This window comes from Alosa sapidissima, chromosome 21 (assembly GCF_018492685.1).
Source record: "Alosa sapidissima isolate fAloSap1 chromosome 21, fAloSap1.pri, whole genome shotgun sequence".
In the NCBI taxonomy this organism is placed as follows: Eukaryota; Metazoa; Chordata; class Actinopteri; order Clupeiformes; family Clupeidae; genus Alosa; species Alosa sapidissima.
In genome coordinates, this window is record NC_055977.1 from 9999483 (window position 1) to 10017777 (window position 18295).

The 18295-nt window shown below is 38.7% G+C and overlaps 2 protein-coding genes across 8 annotated transcripts; one reads left to right on the plus strand and one right to left on the minus strand.

Annotated features, from left to right (window-relative positions):
• Window positions 1-1174: 1174 nt before the first annotated feature.
• cbx3a (chromobox homolog 3a (HP1 gamma homolog, Drosophila)) lies at window positions 1175-17233 on the minus strand. 7 transcript variants are annotated; one of them, XM_042076871.1, is made up of 7 exons: window positions 9718-9822; window positions 6874-6914; window positions 5702-5746; window positions 5303-5442; window positions 5049-5214; window positions 1777-1871; window positions 1175-1485 (listed from the first exon to the last, which is right to left on the minus strand). In XM_042076871.1, exons 3-7 carry the CDS (start codon window positions 5732-5734, stop codon window positions 1359-1361), a joined length of 561 nt encoding a protein of 186 aa, XP_041932805.1. In that variant the 5' UTR covers window positions 5735-5746; window positions 6874-6914; window positions 9718-9822; the 3' UTR covers window positions 1175-1358. The 7 variants fall into 7 exon arrangements, with proteins under 7 accessions (XP_041932805.1, XP_041932806.1, XP_041932802.1 ...); XM_042076872.1 differs by having other exon boundaries at window positions 9714-9821; XM_042076868.1 differs by lacking the exons at window positions 6874-6914; window positions 9718-9822 and adding an exon at window positions 17119-17233.
• npvf (neuropeptide VF precursor) lies at window positions 16176-17907 on the plus strand. The gene is made up of 3 exons (XM_042076875.1): window positions 16176-16320; window positions 17037-17434; window positions 17685-17907. Exons 1-3 carry the CDS (start codon window positions 16189-16191, stop codon window positions 17761-17763), a joined length of 609 nt encoding a protein of 202 aa, XP_041932809.1. The 5' UTR covers window positions 16176-16188; the 3' UTR covers window positions 17764-17907.
• The last annotated feature ends 388 nt before the right edge of the window (window positions 17908-18295 follow it).

Consider the following 18295-nt stretch of genomic DNA (forward strand, 5'->3'; position numbering starts at 1 on the left):
AAGAAAATAGTTGTACGATAACTGCCAAAAGTGCCTTGCACGATGGCCCCCAAGTGGGGAGACTTGCCTAAAAGGACTTAGCTAAAACACAGCTGCTCTGGACAGCAATTCTGGCCAAATCTCGTATGTCCCCAAAAAGGCTTAAGAGTGATAAACGTACCAGGCCACAGTAATATTAGATTGCGATTAGTCAACACCACCTCTTAATATCAGCAACCAAAGTACAAATTCTAATCCACATCACGAGACCAATTGTTCCACGATGGGACAAGGTCCCAGGTTAACTAAAGCCTGATAGGGTATTTGCTGATTTGTTAATAAATACATTCTCTGTAGGTTTCAAACAATTGGACTCGGTTCCAATTTCTGATAACTCAATTACAGAGGGGCGGGTTGCCACTCAAATGTCAAATTCCATGACTTCAACAAAAAAAAAAACCTGAATTTCCATGACTTATTATATAATGAATAGTACAATATACTGACCAATGATTTCAGAGCAGCAGTGTAGCTTTCAAGAAGCTTTTACTTTTTTTTAAAGTGGGAGATGAATAAATGGGCATTAAATAAAACAAAGCTGGGCTACTCAAGCCATCAGTAAAGCTAATAACCAGATATACACTCTCAGTGGAAATATTTGTATTCCTGTATTTTGACAAGCAAATGTTAACCTGCTACAACAAAATGCCCTGATATTCCATGTCTTTCCCCATACAATTATACAATTCCATGACTTTCCATTACTGGAATATATTTTCTGAAATTCCATGATCTTCCAGAAATTCCGTGGGAACCCTGTGAGCGTGACAATGACTATAACTGCAAGTGTAATTGTGCTCCTAGTTCCATCTGAACCCAGCATAGAAATTGTTTTCTTCCCCTCTACATTTATATACAGCCTTGATCAATTCGATGAGTGGCTATGGCAACTACAGTACTACATGTACCCCACAGGCTTCAACGTTCCCAACAGTGATCTTTTTGCTTTTCTTTGGCTACTTATAGTCTCATTAGCATTGTGTAAATGTTCCACAAATACTCATTGCCCTCAAGGTAGATCTGATCCAATTTGTCAAATTTAAACATTTCCCTCCCTTTACGAACTCTAAAGAGGCCTGAGAGTAGGTGAGGTGTGCTCGTGCATGCTTGGGGGGGAAAAGAAAAGGACTTGAAATACGAGTAATATAAACCTTTATTGCGTTGTTTTGAAAAACAAATATTTACAAAGACATTATACAGCAAACACAGAAGTTACCATAGCTTCAAGTATGCAAAAACTAAAACAAGAAAATAAAAGTAGAGTTGGTGTGTGTGTGTGTGTGTGTCTGCGTGCGTGCGTGTGTGTGCGCGCGTGCGCATCACTGCTGCTCATCTTCAGGGCAGGAGTGCCAGGTGAGGCGCTCCTCATAAAATGAGATGACAACCTGAGGGCAACGTGTGTTTGCCTCTCGTGCCGGTACCAGATCTGCTTCATCAGAATCTTTCCTACACACACACACAAACAAAAACAGGGGTCAGTAAAGATAGGCGGTCCCACACAGAACAGACAGAAGGCATTTATATAGGGCAGGGGTTTTCAACTGATTGTGAACCAGAGACCACCATTCTGACTAATTACGGTACGCAACCCCAGGACCCCTGAATAAAAAAATACTGATTCCCACATTGCAACTACATTACTGAGTCCATGGTTAGGGACCACCAGCAATGTCCTCACGGACCACTGGTTGAAAACCCCTGATATAGGGCATCAATGCAAGTGAAATCATTCCTCACCATTTCATCAGGAACATAAGCTCCCCGCTGCTGTCTGTTGCGCCGATGATCCTCTCGGGCTCAAGGTTCCGGGCAAACCCCCGTGGTTTTTCACTCTACGCTCGCACAAACAAACATTTCCATCAGTAAGGGCTTTTATGGTGCATTCACAGTGTAACACAACCACAGAGCAGTACTCACATCTATTAAATATCCTTTGTTTGGTTATTTGTAAAAATCACGTTAGGAATTAACAAGATGCACAAAAAATATCATTTACACAAATGATCCGCTTTTGATATCCACCTTATTCCTTACACGGGAAAGTCATCCCGCTTTCGTCTTCCAGCCATTCTGTTTACATTATAAGTTACTGCAGTCTCAGTAGACTAACTAAAATATGCTTTACCTTATATTTCTTTCGAAATGTTGACAATTCGGCACTCAATATGGATGTTCTATATAATATAGGACCAGCAGAAAAATATAAAAAGTTTGCTTCTAAACAGTTTAAGACACGTCAAGCGCTGTCTACCACATTAAAATCATTACAACTGCAGCTTTGACCGAAAATATAAAACACGTATTTCTGAATACTGAAGTGTCATGGCGACACCCATTGTTGACTGGAAAATATTGTGGATAGTCCAACAATAAAAGTGGAGTTTTTTTTTTAAATGGAGAAATGGCCATTTCTGTTAAACTGCGAGAGTAGGCGTGGTGGATAAACTGAATGCAAATATTCGTATGCACCCACGTGTGACTGCTTCCTTGTCTAGGCACGCATCATCATTAAGGAAAGCGCTTGCCAGATGCCAATGATACAAGATACAAGATAAACAAGACACGATAACAAGACAAAGATACACATAGTAAAGATATAACCAAATTTGTTGAAAACATCTGAAAAATTGACATCCATTTCCAATCAACTACTACAGCAGGCTATTCGTCAAATGCCCATCAACAAAAGAAGCAAACTATATATAGAAGCAAGTATATATCAACATATATTATTATAATTTTAAGGCGATCACAATTAAAATAACCCTATGACATACTGCAGACAATCTGTGGTGTTTTGCAAGCAAACACATTTATCAAAAAGTATACAAATGGAATAAAGCTGATAAAAAAAAAGGAGGTCTGATTTGAATGACAGCTGGCTGAACCAATAAGACAAGATAATTAATACTGTATTGTAACTACAGGATGTGAGCCTGGTCAGGGCCAGGCCAGGAAAACCAAAAATCCCAGCTTAATCCCGTATCTAGGTTTTGTGAAATATCTCTCTGGTATAGACCCTTTCAAGACAGTTCCATTATCAGCATCATAGTTGGCCCCACAAGACTTCCTTTTTAACATTCCATATGTCATCATGCAGAGGAAGTAGATTGGGGCCCAAATAGAACGTTCAAGCATTGTTTTTGTTTTTATTGTTGAAAGGGTCTATAAGGATTAGTTAAAAACCTTGTCCAGCTGGCTGAAGGGGAAAAGCTCACTCTACTCAACACACTGATGCCACCATGTGGACATAATGAATAACTAATACTGGCTTCATTTAAACGAATGAGGTCATCTTACTCAGCAGACCATTTTGAGATGAACAAATTGTATGTGGCTAGGGCTGAAACGATTCATCGAATTACTCGAATAACTCGATTACAAAAATTACTCGAGGCAAAAACCCTGCCTCGAAGCCTCGTTAAATTACTATGACGCGCACTATACGCGCAGGGATCTGATTGTTCCACATTGACCGTTGTTCAGGAAGCACACCACTACCGCGTGAATCGTGATACATTCTAAATTTAGCTGGCGCGATGCCAGAGTCAAGATGTCTATAAATGGCAGAAAATGTCTAAAGTTTTTAAGTAAAGTTTTGGGATCATTACATACTCAAAAAGTAAGAACAAGCATCTGAACCGAAAACATCCACTCCATGCCGTTTCACCAAGCGTCAATAAAGTAGGCTATCCATCATCTATCTACGTAGCCTATAGCCTACATTGATGTTGGCTGATTTTAATCACATACTGTATTTGTAGCGATGTCATGATATAATGTTTAGCTTTGATGTTTTTAAGTAGTAAACTTATTCACATTCAATTGCAAGACAGTAAGCCTAAAAAAGAACCCCTTCTTATACCGTATGCACCCTCATCTTCCCTCACGCACCGCACGCGTGCACACACACAGACAGGTTGCTAGGTTACCATAGCAAATAGGCTCACCCCAGAAATTATTTTTTGTAGCCTAATGGTAAATGCTGCAGGTGTAGAAATCTACATAAAACAGATATTTACTTTAATGTCAGCTCTAGATTACATCATGGAACTTGTGCATATTAATACATTAAATTGCTTTCCCTCTTCTCCCTCCCAGCACTTCAAAACATAGTATGGACAGCTAAGTCATGCACAAGAGGCTGCAATTTTACAGAGAGCATTTTGAACATTATTTAATTGTTGGCACTGGCACTTATAAACACTAAATGGGTAAATTGCAATAAATGGGCTTAGTTTTGGAGCCAAATGTTGGAGTTAGAATAGGCCTAAATACCTCTGTGCCAATTGCTTGATCATTTTACAGCCATGTCATTTTCGTTATGCATTACTTGTTTTGGTTGCAAAAAATGCAAAAAAAAAAAAATATCCTATTAATCGATCGATAAAGTGCTGGATTAATCGATTACAAAAAGAATCGATAGCTGCAGCCCTATATGTGGCAGATCCAAAATGGTCCAAACAACTTTTTTTTTTTAATAAAATATATATCTATTTGAATATCACAGTGCAAAGAACTTTTGCATTTATGTTTGTATTCAGATAGATAGATAGAGATAGATAGATAGATAGATATTCTGAATACAAACGTAGATGCAAAAGTTCTTTGCACTTTGATATTCAAATAGATAGTGGATGTAAACAATAATTAACAAGGCTGCATATTTTGTACATTTCATATTCAATATGCCTTTTGTACTCATTTTCACCAAAGCCCGCAGTGGTTTGCCATACATGCACCATACCTTCAGCCACAAGGGTATTTGCAGAGATGTTCTACTATTCTTTGTGTTCTACATAAATATGGTACTTCGGGATAAAGATTCCTCACAATCATTCATGACTAGTTTCCCCTCACCAGTGTGGCTTGAGCATGTGTGACGCATCTTGAAAATCTACAAGCAACTTGTGAAGTCAACCATCCACAAAGGGGCATCGCCTATGTTTTCAGTCTCGGCCAATCTCATATGTACCAGTTCTTTGCAGGTTCATGCAGTGATAAGCTACCTCTTTCTTCTTCTTGGCCTTGCTCTCTTCTGTTTCTGGCTCGTCTGTGGAGGGCTTCCTCTTGTTTGAGTCGGGCTTCTCCACCACTCCCTTCTGGGCTGTGTGGAAGGCTGCGATCAGCTCGGGACAGTCCAGGTTCTCCTCCGGCTCCCAGGTGTTGTCAGCACTGCAACGCATCACGTTACAAAATTAGCCGTCTGAGAGGTGCGGTGCCCAACAAAACAGGCATGTTCATTACTAGAACGCTCACTCACTCTGAGAACCCTTTCCATTTGAGGAAGTACTCCACTTTTCCATTGACCACACGCTGATCCATGACCTTCTCCACCACATATTCCTCGGGTTCAGACACCTCCTTTTTGGACTTGCCCATCTGCTTCTTACCCATGGCCCCCTAGAGAACAGCAGGACAGATTCAATATGGTGACAACAGATTGACCTGCAAGCATTTCTGTGCCTTCTTAGAGGCTGGCGTAGACAGCAGGAAATTACTGCACACCATTTTGACATTAAGGACTGCAGCATTGCAAGGTCAACCGTGAAAACTTTTCTGAATGAAGACACTGAGCATCAGACTAGATGGGGGAATTTTAGCATCCCATGAATGTGTGTGTGTATATATATAGGAGGTGAAGTTCTAATGCAGTACACACAGTTTCTTGAGAACGTTTCGGACGGACGTCCATCAGCTTCAGTGGCTGTATGAGGTAAACAAAGATGTGTAAAGGTAGATATGCATATTAACACACAATCACACACACACACACTATATGATGGCTACTGAGGGCAAGACTTTCAGAATTCATGTCCAGCTGGCCTCCTCTGCAAACGAGCCTGAACTATATAAGGAAAAGGTCCTCACACTTCACAAATTCAAAAAAACATCAAATTCAAAGACTTTCCAGGAGTGGCCTAAGTGCAGGTGACTAAGTATTACACAAATGAGAATTTTAATAACAAGAGCCACTTCACTGAGGCTCCAAGACAACAATAAATAAGACAAAGGCTAGAATGTTCAAACAATTCTCAACATCTCAAGTGGGCTGTGTTGCAGTGACTGTAGAATATGTGGCCTCGTGCCTTTTCTCACACAATATATACATTCAAGTACTTTCAATAAGCCATATCTGTATTATCAAAACCTTTGAAAGGCCTTCAAAGGTACAGACAGATAAGCCTGTATAGTTTATACATTCTATATAATAAAAGTTTCGCTCACAGGTTTTTCTGTGTTGTCATTTTATTTTTGTTTCATTTCAATTTCTAATAATCTAAGTACTAATAATGTAAATGAAAAAGGTGAAAGAAAAACATGAATAATTATGTTTATAATGTGACCAATTCAAGTACTGCAATAATCATGCTTTGTAAGTGATTTTTTTTTTTCCCACAGCAGATGCCTTGAATGTGTTGATGTTGGGGGTGGGGGGGGGGTGTATTTATATTTCTCAAATCACACACTTTCAAGACTGGTGGGAAACCTGCCTCATGCAGATTATGGCCTCCTTACACCAAACAACTTTAACAAGATTTGGGAAAGACTCTTGAAAGATTGGAGTCTTGAGTAAAAAAGACTACACTTTCAAGAATCTTTCCCAAATCTTGCCAAAGTTGTTTGGTGTAAGGTGGTCATTAGGGATGGGAATCAGATTATTATTAGATCACAAAACAGCACTTTTGCGCTATACTCAATACATTTCAAGATAACCATTCACCATACATCACAACATCTGCAACTGAAGAAAGAATACCCCAAAGGAGAAGCAATAATGTACTTAGACAGGAATTATGTATTGAGACACTGGTTGTGGCATCTTTAACTTACTGAAGTTGACAAATGTCAACACCAGACACGAGATAGTGATTCTGTGGAAAATCAGAATTGTCAGGAGAATAAATGTATAGATATTTGGGAGTCATGACAACATATTGTGAGCATATCACTGTATTGATTTTTAGTCCCAACCCTGGCGCTGATGAGGGTCCACAGTATGGTGTGCTCACATACAGTGGTATGGAGAAATTCTTTGTTGAATGATGATAATGTGTCGTAAATAAATAAGTGTTATTCCTTAAAATACAGGGGGCATAAGTATTGGCATGGGGTACTTTCCGTAAAAGCATCTCAATGCAAATCAAACCAGCTATTAGGCTAACTGAAATAAAACCATGCCAATCTCTAGGTATGAAATACCTATCCATGAAATAACTGGCCTTTAAAAAATAAAAATCTGCCGGAATTTAACATGGGGTTTCTATACTTATGCCCCCTGTATTTTAAGGAAGAACATTTATTTATGATACATTATTCATTCACAAAGACATGTATTGTCCTTAAAGGTTGGATTTTTCCCTCATGTTTTTAATTAAGGCACTGAAATCAATATCCATGTTATTCCTCCAAGTTTAGTCAACTTAAGCATGGGGGGGGGGGGGGGTCCTAAACTTACGCATACCACTGCAAGAGGAATATTTGCTCTTTCCAGGTTGTCATATAGGCCTACCTCTGTCTCTCCATCTACAATGTTCAAAAGTCACAGGTCTTCACTAAGCATTTTGGGCAAAGGGGCCAACCATCAATGAAGCATGAACAGGTTTCTCTCATTACCAAATGAGAAGACTATTTAAGTGATACTTGACCTATTCAGATGGCTGAGTCAGATAATTGCATGCTATTTAGGCCAGGCCATAGAGGTTTAAGTCATCTTAAAATATTGAGGCACACTATGACTCTTCTCCCATAGGAAGTAGATGTACTCCAGTTAAAAGATTATTGCTTATGATTTATGCAAATAGTTAAGTTGTGTGGTTTTCTGAAATAGCACAGAACTCGCACCATATCATATCATTTCCTTTACTATGCAGACCAAAGGCAAAGATTCCTGCTGTGCTTGCTTCATTTACTTATAAATGCATGCAACCTGTTTATACAATTTTAAGATATGGGCTTAACGTTTACTTGTGAGGCGAAAACCTCACAATCTACATTTCCATCCACAGTAGTCACCCAGTAAAAAAAAAAAAAAACACTTCAAAGAGAGTGAATAGGTGAATCTGATAATAGAATGTCTGTAAAGGGTGATGCACTGAACCATATCTAACTGTATGCTACATATATGGTATGCTTCAAGCTAGAGGGAGAAGTAAACTTTCTGCCGCTAGTGTTTCAACCACACAAATAAACCTGAAGTATGTGTGGAAAAACAAATATATCAAAGTTGTTGTAAATCCAAAGTGGCATTGTTTTGGCCCCAAAAATAGAGCAACAATTATTTTTAAAGGCCATGTAGGTGCTAAGACTGTTCATTTGAACACTTGTTTTAACCGGAAACTGAACGTTATCTTATATTTATTAAACCTAGCTGGATTGCTTTGAATGAGCAGACTGAGGCACTCCGTGTAGTTCATACATAGTCCACTAAGGATTGAGCTGTTGATGCTGACCGCAGAAAGTGGACAAAAAGAAAACACGAGGCCAAACCAATCTTCGAGGCGGTCTCTGTGTAGTGTAGACCATGTCGTGATTACAAGCGGCTGCCTACATTTCCTAGTATGCAGCACAACTAGAACGCGATGTTCTTAGAATCTCTGATTTGGAAGCATCAATGTTAGCTGGTTAGTGGTTAGCAAGAATGCATCTCTTTATCTAGCCTTCTTGCAACTTACTCAGTGCTACAACAAGATAACGTATAACATGTCTGATTCCTTAATATGCTGCGTGCTAAAGTGTCCGGAAAAAAGCCCATGATCTCCATCCGTTGAAATAATTATTTCCTATGCCAAGATGAGGTCAGGGGTCAAGCGTACCAAATCTGAAACGCTTTTTTCTTACGTTATTTTGCAACATCAACTGCGACCAACTAGCCCAATTTTCAAATAAGTACCTAAGTTGTAGTGTAAGTATAACTGTAAGGGCACCGACGATTGATGGACTTCCAATAATATTGGCTGCGGGGGTTTAAACGCTTTGGTTAAACGTCCATTATGCTAACTTATCCTTAGCAAGCTAAGTGCTGTTCTTAGCATCAAGCTGCCTCTTTTCTACTCAAGACAACTGCAGAATCGAGCAAGTTAGCATGCGAGTCCCAAGTACGTGTAGACGGCCCAGTTAACGTTACACGAATAATACCAAGTGACGGTAGTAACGTTTAATATTAATTGAAATCATTGCACTACTATATATTAACCACTAATGTGCATTACGTTACTATGCGTTGCAAATTTGCCAGAGTCTCTTCACGATAGCCAGTTGCCATGATAATGTTAACTATATTTAACATGGTTATCTGCATGCTTTGTTAACATTAGGCAGAGCACACACGCAATTTCACTTTTAACAGCGGTCCTGAGAATTGAGGCATACTTTCATGAAATAATATTACTGCTAAATAAAAAGAATGCATATGACCTATTAAAACCCCATTGTAATCAAACACCTACGGCGTGCTTTCACTACCAAGCCTCGTCGTGAATACCATGCTGCAATAGTTCGCTAGCTCGCTAATCTAGCTCCTGCGCGCGAAAAAAGGGAATTGTGCTGTGCAAGGGTAAATCAGGCTACAATTCGTTCGCGCAAGTAGCTAAGTAGGCTAAACGACCATCGGAATTGTTTGGTTTTGACGCACATGTGCCTATGTACTTAATAAGTAACATTTATAAACATACCTACTTTCTTTTGTGTTATGTGGCGGGTTTTCCAGATATCGATGCCTCCGACTTCTTCAATGCACAGCGTTAACACAGGGGAAGAACACACACAACTGCTGTGAGCACACTACGTACAATTTCTACGTCTCACGCCCACAATTGCAACGACGTACGTGCGTGCAGTCGTCACACACAATAAAGACGACGCCCCGCACCAGGGGAAGACAACAATCCTGTACCAGAGAATGTCTAATCCGTAGACGGGCTCTGCCTGTACCAAATAACCTTCTTATCTTGCCATAGTTAAATATAGTTTCTCACTCGAACCTATTCAGTGTACAGGTTCACTGAACATTAGGCCAACTATATGATATAATGTTTATATCAAGCCTGATATACTTGAAATGACTGCATATCAATGTAAATATACAGTACACACAATCACAAGTTTAAACTTCATGTAAATGTTATCAATTTTATTTATCACTCTGCTGCTGCTACTACTACTCTGTCAGAAGGTTACGCTAGGACTATGTAAATATACAACACAACTACCTCTATTTTTTTTATATATGTTCTATATTTTTATATATGTTCTATATTTCAGTCTCGCACTTTAATGTCTGTATGTGGTATGTCTGTATATATTTTTTATTGTCTATGGCTATGTCTATGTCTAAAGTATGTCTATGTCTGTATTTAAAGTATGTCTATGTCTGCATGGGAAAGTAAGAAACGAAATTTCAATTCTTTGTATGACCAGTGCATGTAAAGAAATTGACAATAAAGCCGACTTGACTTGACTTAATTTAATGTAGTGATTACTCTATTTTTGTAGTGCAATACAACTTTGCATAGAAAAATAATTTAGCTGCATGGGCCAGGTTGCACAGTGCTATTTATTCTGGGGGCCTAAGCAAGATCTCAAGCACAAACATTGGTGGGTCAGCTCAAAACTCTCACACGCCACATCTTGAGAACTGACTCCCCTTTGCCTGGCATTTAAATTAGGGCATGGTCTTTATGGTCTTGTTCATGTGAATTGCCCATTCAGAGGCTATTGAAATGTTAAGTGTCACTGTTGCCATTCCACAAAACTGAAATTTCAGATATGGGCTAGGCTATATAAGAGGAAAGGTTTTACAATCCTTGTGCTAAGGGATTTCCCATATTGGTTGAAGCTTATTTAGCATTACCCAGCATGATGTGATAAAACGACAATGCACAACTGGCTGGCAGCAGTCACAAATGCACCACATGTTGTAGCCTACACAAGATCCATAGGCCTAATTCAAGAAAGGATTCAAGAAAACTTTATTGTCATTTCTACATTTACATGTAGGAGCGAAAATTAGTACTCAGGTCCCGGTTGAGTAAACAATGCAAAGTGGCCAACCAAGGCAACAAAAACAACATCACCAATAAAGCAGCCTTTGTGAGCAAAAAGTAACTTTAGCAAGTGCTTGTTGCTTGAAAGCCAGTAGCCTGTAAATGTCCAACAAATGAACCAAAACAGCAAATAATAACATCATCAACTGAGCAGCCTTCATGGGGTTTTCAAGCACATTCCTTCCTCTGTGTTGTTGTGTTGAATTAGGTGCACAACACCTTCAGTGGTGGCTCAACTGTGGTGGGTCCCAGACCCACAGACGTCCACAAATGATGGGTTAGGAAATGTGTCACAACCAGAGACACCAACCCACATTCTAGAAAACACAGAAACAAAACTTCACATTGTCAACAATTCAGGTTGTAACACAGCCATAGTCTGTGAGAACCTCAGCCATAGGCTTGCCTTTTCTGCAGCCTCAAACTTTCAGTGACCATCTTCGGAAGCCAAAATCCAAGAGAGGAGTTGTGACTGACTTTGCTAAAGCCTCAATCTCCACTGGTCTTGTGTGTGCATGCCAGCACCCATTGCTTCTGTTACAGGTTCTGCAACTTTTCCCTGTCAAAGTCCTCCTCCATCGCATCGTCGAAAGGAATAGTTAGCTCGATAAAGTAGGGAATGCAGTCACACTCAGAATGCAACACCATGTCTGATCTCAAACCAGGTACAACAATTCACTTGCAGTTGGATTCCAACATCCAGCAGTCTCCAATTGAAAGATACAGTACCCTTCAGAATGATTGACACCTTTAGTAAAGTTACTAAAAATAGGTATATAAAATAATCGTTTGCAGATGTATTGTACAAGTTACAGTCAGACATCTTCTCTAAGATGTTGAAGAATTTGTAGACAAAAACAAGGTAACTTCTTTAAGGGAGGCTATTGGTAATAAGTTTGATACACCCAAAAACAGCGCCCGCCCCAAGTAATATTTTAGCACTATCAATCTGAGCTTAGCAAAATTATAACTTTTTTCTCTCTCTTTTATTGTAATCCCACAATGAAAATAATGAGGAAAAATCAGACCTTGAAGGGAAGCAAATTTATTCTGAGAAAAAGGAAAATCTCATAAAGAAATAAATATGTTGAACAATTGGGCGTTGCCCACAAGTATTGGCACCCCTAGAAAATCTTAAAATGTAACATAAGTATCTAATTTCAACTTCTTTAAGTTAATCAGAGTGTCTGTGAACTTTCAGAAGTATCATGACTTTCTTTTTCACTAAGGTATAAAATTAAGTGACGCAGAGAATAAATCCCAGAGTCCTTTTTCAACACCGGAAAGGCCAGAGAATACATTACTTAAATAAAAAGAAAGTTGTGGAATGGCTATAAAAACTAGGTACTTTGTTGAAAATGCCCATATTTACACAAGACAAAGGCTTAAGACAAAGGTTCTAATCAACTGGAAATGTGACAAACATGCTTGGACAAAGACCCATTATCTTGCCCCCACGCACAGGGTGGAGGAAGATAACAACTGTTGGAGAGTTAAAGGTGCCATGTGTAATGTCTGCCAAAAAATCAATTCATACTCCACATTCCATAAAAGATGGGGCAGTATACCTCCAGAAAGTGAGTTTGTCTACCCTAGAGTAACAACCGAGACACGTGTATTGCAGTTTGGCTGGCGGTTATGTTACCTGCATACTGCCTCCGAAACTGGTATTATGACACTTGTCGGGCTGTGGCTAGTAATTTAGCATGCTAATTCAGGTTGATATCTCTTCCGCACTATACCTTGTCATTTTTTTAATGACATCATCACCCTTATTTCCTTCCATTCTTTTGATGCGTGTAGCTCATTTTTTGGATATTTTTACCTCAATTCTTACACATGGCACCTTTAAAGGTGCCATGTGTAATGTCCGCCAAAAAATCAATTCATACTCCACATTCCATAAAAGATGGGGGCAGTATACCTCCAGAAAGTGAGTTGGTCTACCCTAGAGTAACAACCGAAACACATGTATTGCAGTTTGGCTGGCTGTTATGTTGCTCGCATACCGCCTCCCATGGCCGAAACTGGTATTATGACACCTGTCGGGCTGTGGCTAGTAATTTAGCATGCTAATTCAGGTTGATATCTCTTCAGCACTATACCTTGTCATTTTTTTAATGGCATCATCACCCTTATTTCTACTCATTCTTATGATGCGTGTAGCTCATTTTTTGGATATTTTTACCTCAATTCTTACACATGGCACCTTTAAAGAAAAAGGTATCATCTTCGGGTCACCAAGTCCCCCCAAAAATCTTCAAAAGTGACCTCACTGCTAATAGATTATTCAGAGGGCATGCCAGGTAAAAGTCTTAGTAATTTAATTGGAGAAGCTGCTTTTATCCATTATGAGACAGATTAAGTAATAGTGCCAATCTTAATTTTGGGGGCTGTTTTTGGGTGTATACCAAACTTATTATATTACCAATACTCCTTTATAGAAGTTACTTTCTTTTTTAAAAAGTCTGCAAATTCTTCGCATCTTAGAAGATGCCTGACTATAACTTGTACAATAACTCGGCAAAAGATTATTTTATATATTTTTTGTCAACTTCAGCAGAGGTGCCAACAATTCTGGAGGGTACTGTAGTTAAATAAAAACCTTTCTATTTGTCTCGTAAATCTGCCGCCCGAGTTGTTAAAGTTTTTAGTGTAGTGGGTATGTTGCCTGAATGACCAAATAATTTGCTGGAAGGTTTCATGGGCCTAATTCAATGAAAGTGAAGAAAGATGCCTACTTGATAACCCCAGTGAAATGCTCTTGAAGGCTATTATTTTGTGGTGATGTGTTTAAGATTTTGTTTTTGATAATAGGCTTGGTTGTAGGTTGGCCACTGTGTGAAATCCTCCACCTATTAGCACTAGGAATTTAACACCTCTCCTGTGTATATCTGAAATTCTTGTTCAGAGTGAAATGACTAAATGTAAGTCTCATGCTCAGAGAAACTAAGCTAGTCATTGATAACTCCCATGTTACTGGCAGATTAATTAATCAGATTAATTAATGATTAATCAGATCCTTGATTTCCTTCTGGATAAATAAATCCCTATCTATCTATCTATCTATCTATCTATCTATCTATCTTGATTTTTAATAAGGTCATTGATATTGTGCAAAGGTTTTTATTAAGGTCAATAATATTGAGTAAACCTGCGATATGCTGGTTGGTGGGGAATAGACCAGGAGATCAGTCTCTGAAACATTAAACCAACCACCAATGCTACATTTTTCCAATTTGATAGAATGGTCCATACAAAAATGACAGCAAAAGTGTTAGTAAAACCATAAAGAAGGTTAGCATTCTCCTATGTCAGTGTTGTGCTATAGAAAGAGAAAGTTTAAAGTGGTTATATGTATTTGAAAATTTGTTTTGCTTATTTGTAGGCACCACAACAAATGATTGGCATGTTATCCAGATAAATTAATGAAAGAAAATGCAATAACATAAATCACCCATACCTTCTAGTAGCCTTGAGAGACTAAATTATACAGTATCTATTAACAGGAGCTGGTCAATACAGTTGGGTCCTTAGTGACATCTCCACAGGGGTAATTCCTTGAAGCCATATTTCTGGAATTGTCTTTGAATGAGCACACAAGACCACTCATTCATACTTTGCATGTAAGCTGTTATCCCGTAGTGATGATGACGTCTCAGAGCTCTCCCATAGAATGAACAGCATTCCTACTTGCTAATTAGGCTACCTGTGTTTCATGGAAAAACGGAGGTGTTTCTATGGAGAGTCATTTGCCGCAAATGCCTCATGAAAATCTTTTTCACATAATGAGGGCAGTGTTCTATGTTCAGGTCCTAATTGGGATAAATGCAGAGACCAAATTTCCCTCACGGGATCAAAAGAGTATATATAAACTAATGCAGGACCGAGTGATTAATCTAAATACTGTTCAAGCAAGGTGATTTATTGTAAATTAATTATAACCGTATACATATAACTGAAAAATAAAGGTATAAAAAGCAATATCTTGTTTTTAAATAATGGTTACGAGGTTCATAACATTAAGTAAAAGAGTGGTGACAGATGTAACCTGAACTGTTTGATCTCCGTGCACCCTATTGACCTCATTGTTGGTATGCTTCCTTACCATGATATCTAAAAGGATCTAATGTCTCGTCAGAGTAGGTGTATAAGTGTCATACCGATCAATGGTTTTCTACCCTTATCCCTTAAAGGAGTACCGTCATACCGGTGTGACGGGAATGTTGAGAAATGAATGTTCTAAAGAATATCTGGGTTCATTGAATTCAACATAGAATTTTAGACCCTTTATTGTTGCGGAACTTAGAATGTTCAAAAACCTACACCTTTAAGGGTTATGTGTCATTATAAACTGAATTTTGTGAAAAAGCGAGGAGGAGGAATGGACACCCAAGTAGAGGGGCTGGCCAGGAGGAGGTCAGAATATGGGCAGCCTGTTTGCCGAAATGTTGGTCTGTAGTGGTAAAATAAGGGTTTTTAAAAAGGCATTCAGAACGTGTTTGATGATGGTGGAGGTTGTTGTCCAATGTTTATAACAATATAATGGTATTAAAAGATTCCTTGAGTGTTGATGAGTGTATATTGTAAATGTGAGTGTGATTGTTTAATGTTAAAAGTTTCAATTGGTGAATAAGCTCTTTTGACAGGTGGATAAACTCTTATTTCTAAAATTTCAGAGGTGAATAAACTGTGTTTACTTGCGCTTAGCCTCTACTACATCCCTGGTTGGTCTTGAATAAATAATATAAAAAGAGATCAGAGTGTGAGGCTACTCTGTCCATAAACTGATTTGTCTGAGAAATGCATGAATGAATAAAAAAAAAAAACAAATGCTAAAAGAATCCATCAACATAAAACAATTCAAATGTCCATGTTTTAAAAAATGAAATAAAATGCCTTTTTGTGGAAGTGGGGGCAACTGAATGAGAGTGCTGACAGCGAGGTGTGGCGTGTGTGCATGCGTACATGTGTGTGTGTGTGTGTGTGTGTGTATGACTAAATATATATATATATATATATATATATCAATTTGTGTGACTGCGTGACCCTAGGGTATAAAAAGCATGCAACATGCATGTGTGTCCTGACTAATACGGAGAAAATGCAGTCGTCTCAGCTCTTCTCTTTCGTTCTTTCTTCTCTTGCCCTCACTTTCCAGGCTGCCTCTGCATTAATGCCAACCAGTGCCAGTGAATACAGCCAACACATCAGCCACAAGAGCCACTACATACAGGTAAGCACAAAAACACACACTGAAGTTGTGTTGCATGGCTGTTTTGGCATGTTCTAAACTCTATTGTGTGATTCATTCAACTTCCATGCCATTATGGCTAAGTTTGTGAGTTAAATTGTTCTTATACTTTGTTAGACACTCAGACGAGTTTAACATTTTACATTTAAAGATTTAGGTCTAACTGTTTTGGCTACATGCCAGATAACACATGTAAAGCAATATCTCAGCCAGGGGAAATTACTTTTGAACAGCCATACCTTGGTTGTTGGAGCAAGAAAGCCATTGAGACAAATTGACCATGATAAAAACAAATATTCTAAAATAATATAAATAATAAAACAACTAAAATGGGAATCCATTCTATATATCTAAGAACTCAGACTGTTGACACTTGTTCTCTAATTTGGTGGTCAAGGAGACCTCCTCTGTTTCTTTCCATGATTAGCTTCAGCATGATTTGTTTGGACTGCTGGGTCTGACATGGCATAAAGCAGGTGTCTAAATCTTGATTAACATCAACAAGGTAAAAAGATTGAAACCTTGGCCTACTGAATGTCTGACTGCTCCATGGGCCAACTTTGAAATAGCCATTGTGAACAGCCTGTTGTTCAATTCATTTTTAGAAAATGCAGGATAGGCCTACACAAAACTAAGATTAACAAAATAAAACTTCATCATGACTTAAATTTCTATTTGATCTCTTTTTTTGTCTGTAGCCTTATCATGAAAAGCCCCGTAGCCTCAACATTGAGGATTTCCCACTCACAGTGCTGCCTACACGTTCACGTGCGCACTCACCGATTGTTTTGAAGCTTCACCCATCTGCAGGGAAACCATCCCACTTACATGCCAATCTGCCGCTACGCTTTGGACGAACGACTGGAGTGTTGCTTCGGAAGGAACCACAAATATCACCAAAATCCTCCCTCAACCTCCCGCAACGGTTCGGCCGGTCTGAGGTGTGCAGCAAGTGCAGACGCTCTGGAACTCCGCCGTCCGCCACGCTGCCTCAAAGATTCGGAAGAAGAAATGTGCTAGACGCCATTGGATGGCTTCCTATCCGCACTCTGTTCATTCTTGCACCAGCGTCCAAGTCACCCCAAGACAAAATACGGTAAGAGCAGGAGGGGCAAATAAGAATAGAAAGGTTAAGAAATAGATCAGCTTGAATTGAATTTGCTTGAATTGTTTGAAATGTTGTTTAGCCTAAATCAATAGCAGAGTTGCACCGAGTTTCAGAAAATAATGCATGTGCTGAACTGGATATAATGCTCCGTTTTAATATTCAACATATAATTTCAATAAGTGGTTTGGTAGGCTGTGTGTTGTATCTAACTGTGATGTTATATTTTCATTTTTTTCAGGACTTCATTTGATGATGGCAGTTCTGAATGGACAGAGGACACTGCAGAAAAAAGGGACAGAATATTTATGGATTTTTGACAGAAAGGGGTCAACTATTTGTCATCTGGAAGACATTGGATGTCTCGGAGTTGGACATTTAGAGAAAACTCTTTCTTGCCATAGGTGAGGTTATGTGTTGTCATTCATTTCTAAGTTTGAAATAAAAGGCTTTGCTCATTGGAACTGAAGGTCTGTCTGACATCAGTTCATCAATCAAACAACAATTTGGAGATCTTCCCTTGAAACAAACCCTGCCCATTGCCTCTTATGAATATTATCAGGAAAAACGTTTTTCCAATGCTTTGATGATTCAATGTAAGTCTTTATACATGTATTTTTTTGGATAGAATAGAGATAATTATAAACAACATTGTGTTTATCCCATCAACCTTGAATCTTTCTGTGTGAAGTCATGTAGACAACACATGACATGCAGGAGGTTAAAACATGTTAGTCTTATGGACAACATGAACATTATAGTTTATTGAATCTTCATACATCAGCACAACAAGGATAATCCCTTTCAGTGCACCTATAACAACCATACACCAAATTTAGGCAGAATTTAGGA

What these genes read in the sequence shown, in the direction of transcription:
- npvf (XM_042076875.1), top strand. Translation starts at nt 16,189, where the DNA reads ATGCAGTCGTCTCAGCTCTTCTCTTTCGTTCTTTCTTCTCTTGCCCTC. An exon ending in ACAAGAGCCACTACATACAG is followed by an intron (nt 16,321 to 17,036) that starts GTAAGCACAAAA and finishes TTTTGTCTGTAG; the next exon opens with CCTTATCATGAAAAGCCCCG. An exon ending in TCACCCCAAGACAAAATACG is followed by an intron (nt 17,435 to 17,684) that starts GTAAGAGCAGGA and finishes CATTTTTTTCAG; the next exon opens with GACTTCATTTGATGATGGCA.
- cbx3a (XM_042076868.1), bottom strand. Translation starts at nt 17,157, where the DNA reads ATGGTTTCCCTGCAGATGGGTGAAGCTTCAAAACAATCG. An exon ending in CGAAACGTTCTCAAGAAACT is followed by an intron (nt 5,443 to 5,701) that starts GTGTGTACTGCA and finishes GCTGTTCTCTAG; the next exon opens with GGGGCCATGGGTAAGAAGCA. An exon ending in CTTATGTTCCTGATGAAATG is followed by an intron (nt 1,486 to 1,776) that starts GTGAGGAATGAT and finishes GTGTGTGTGTAG; the next exon opens with GAAAGATTCTGATGAAGCAG.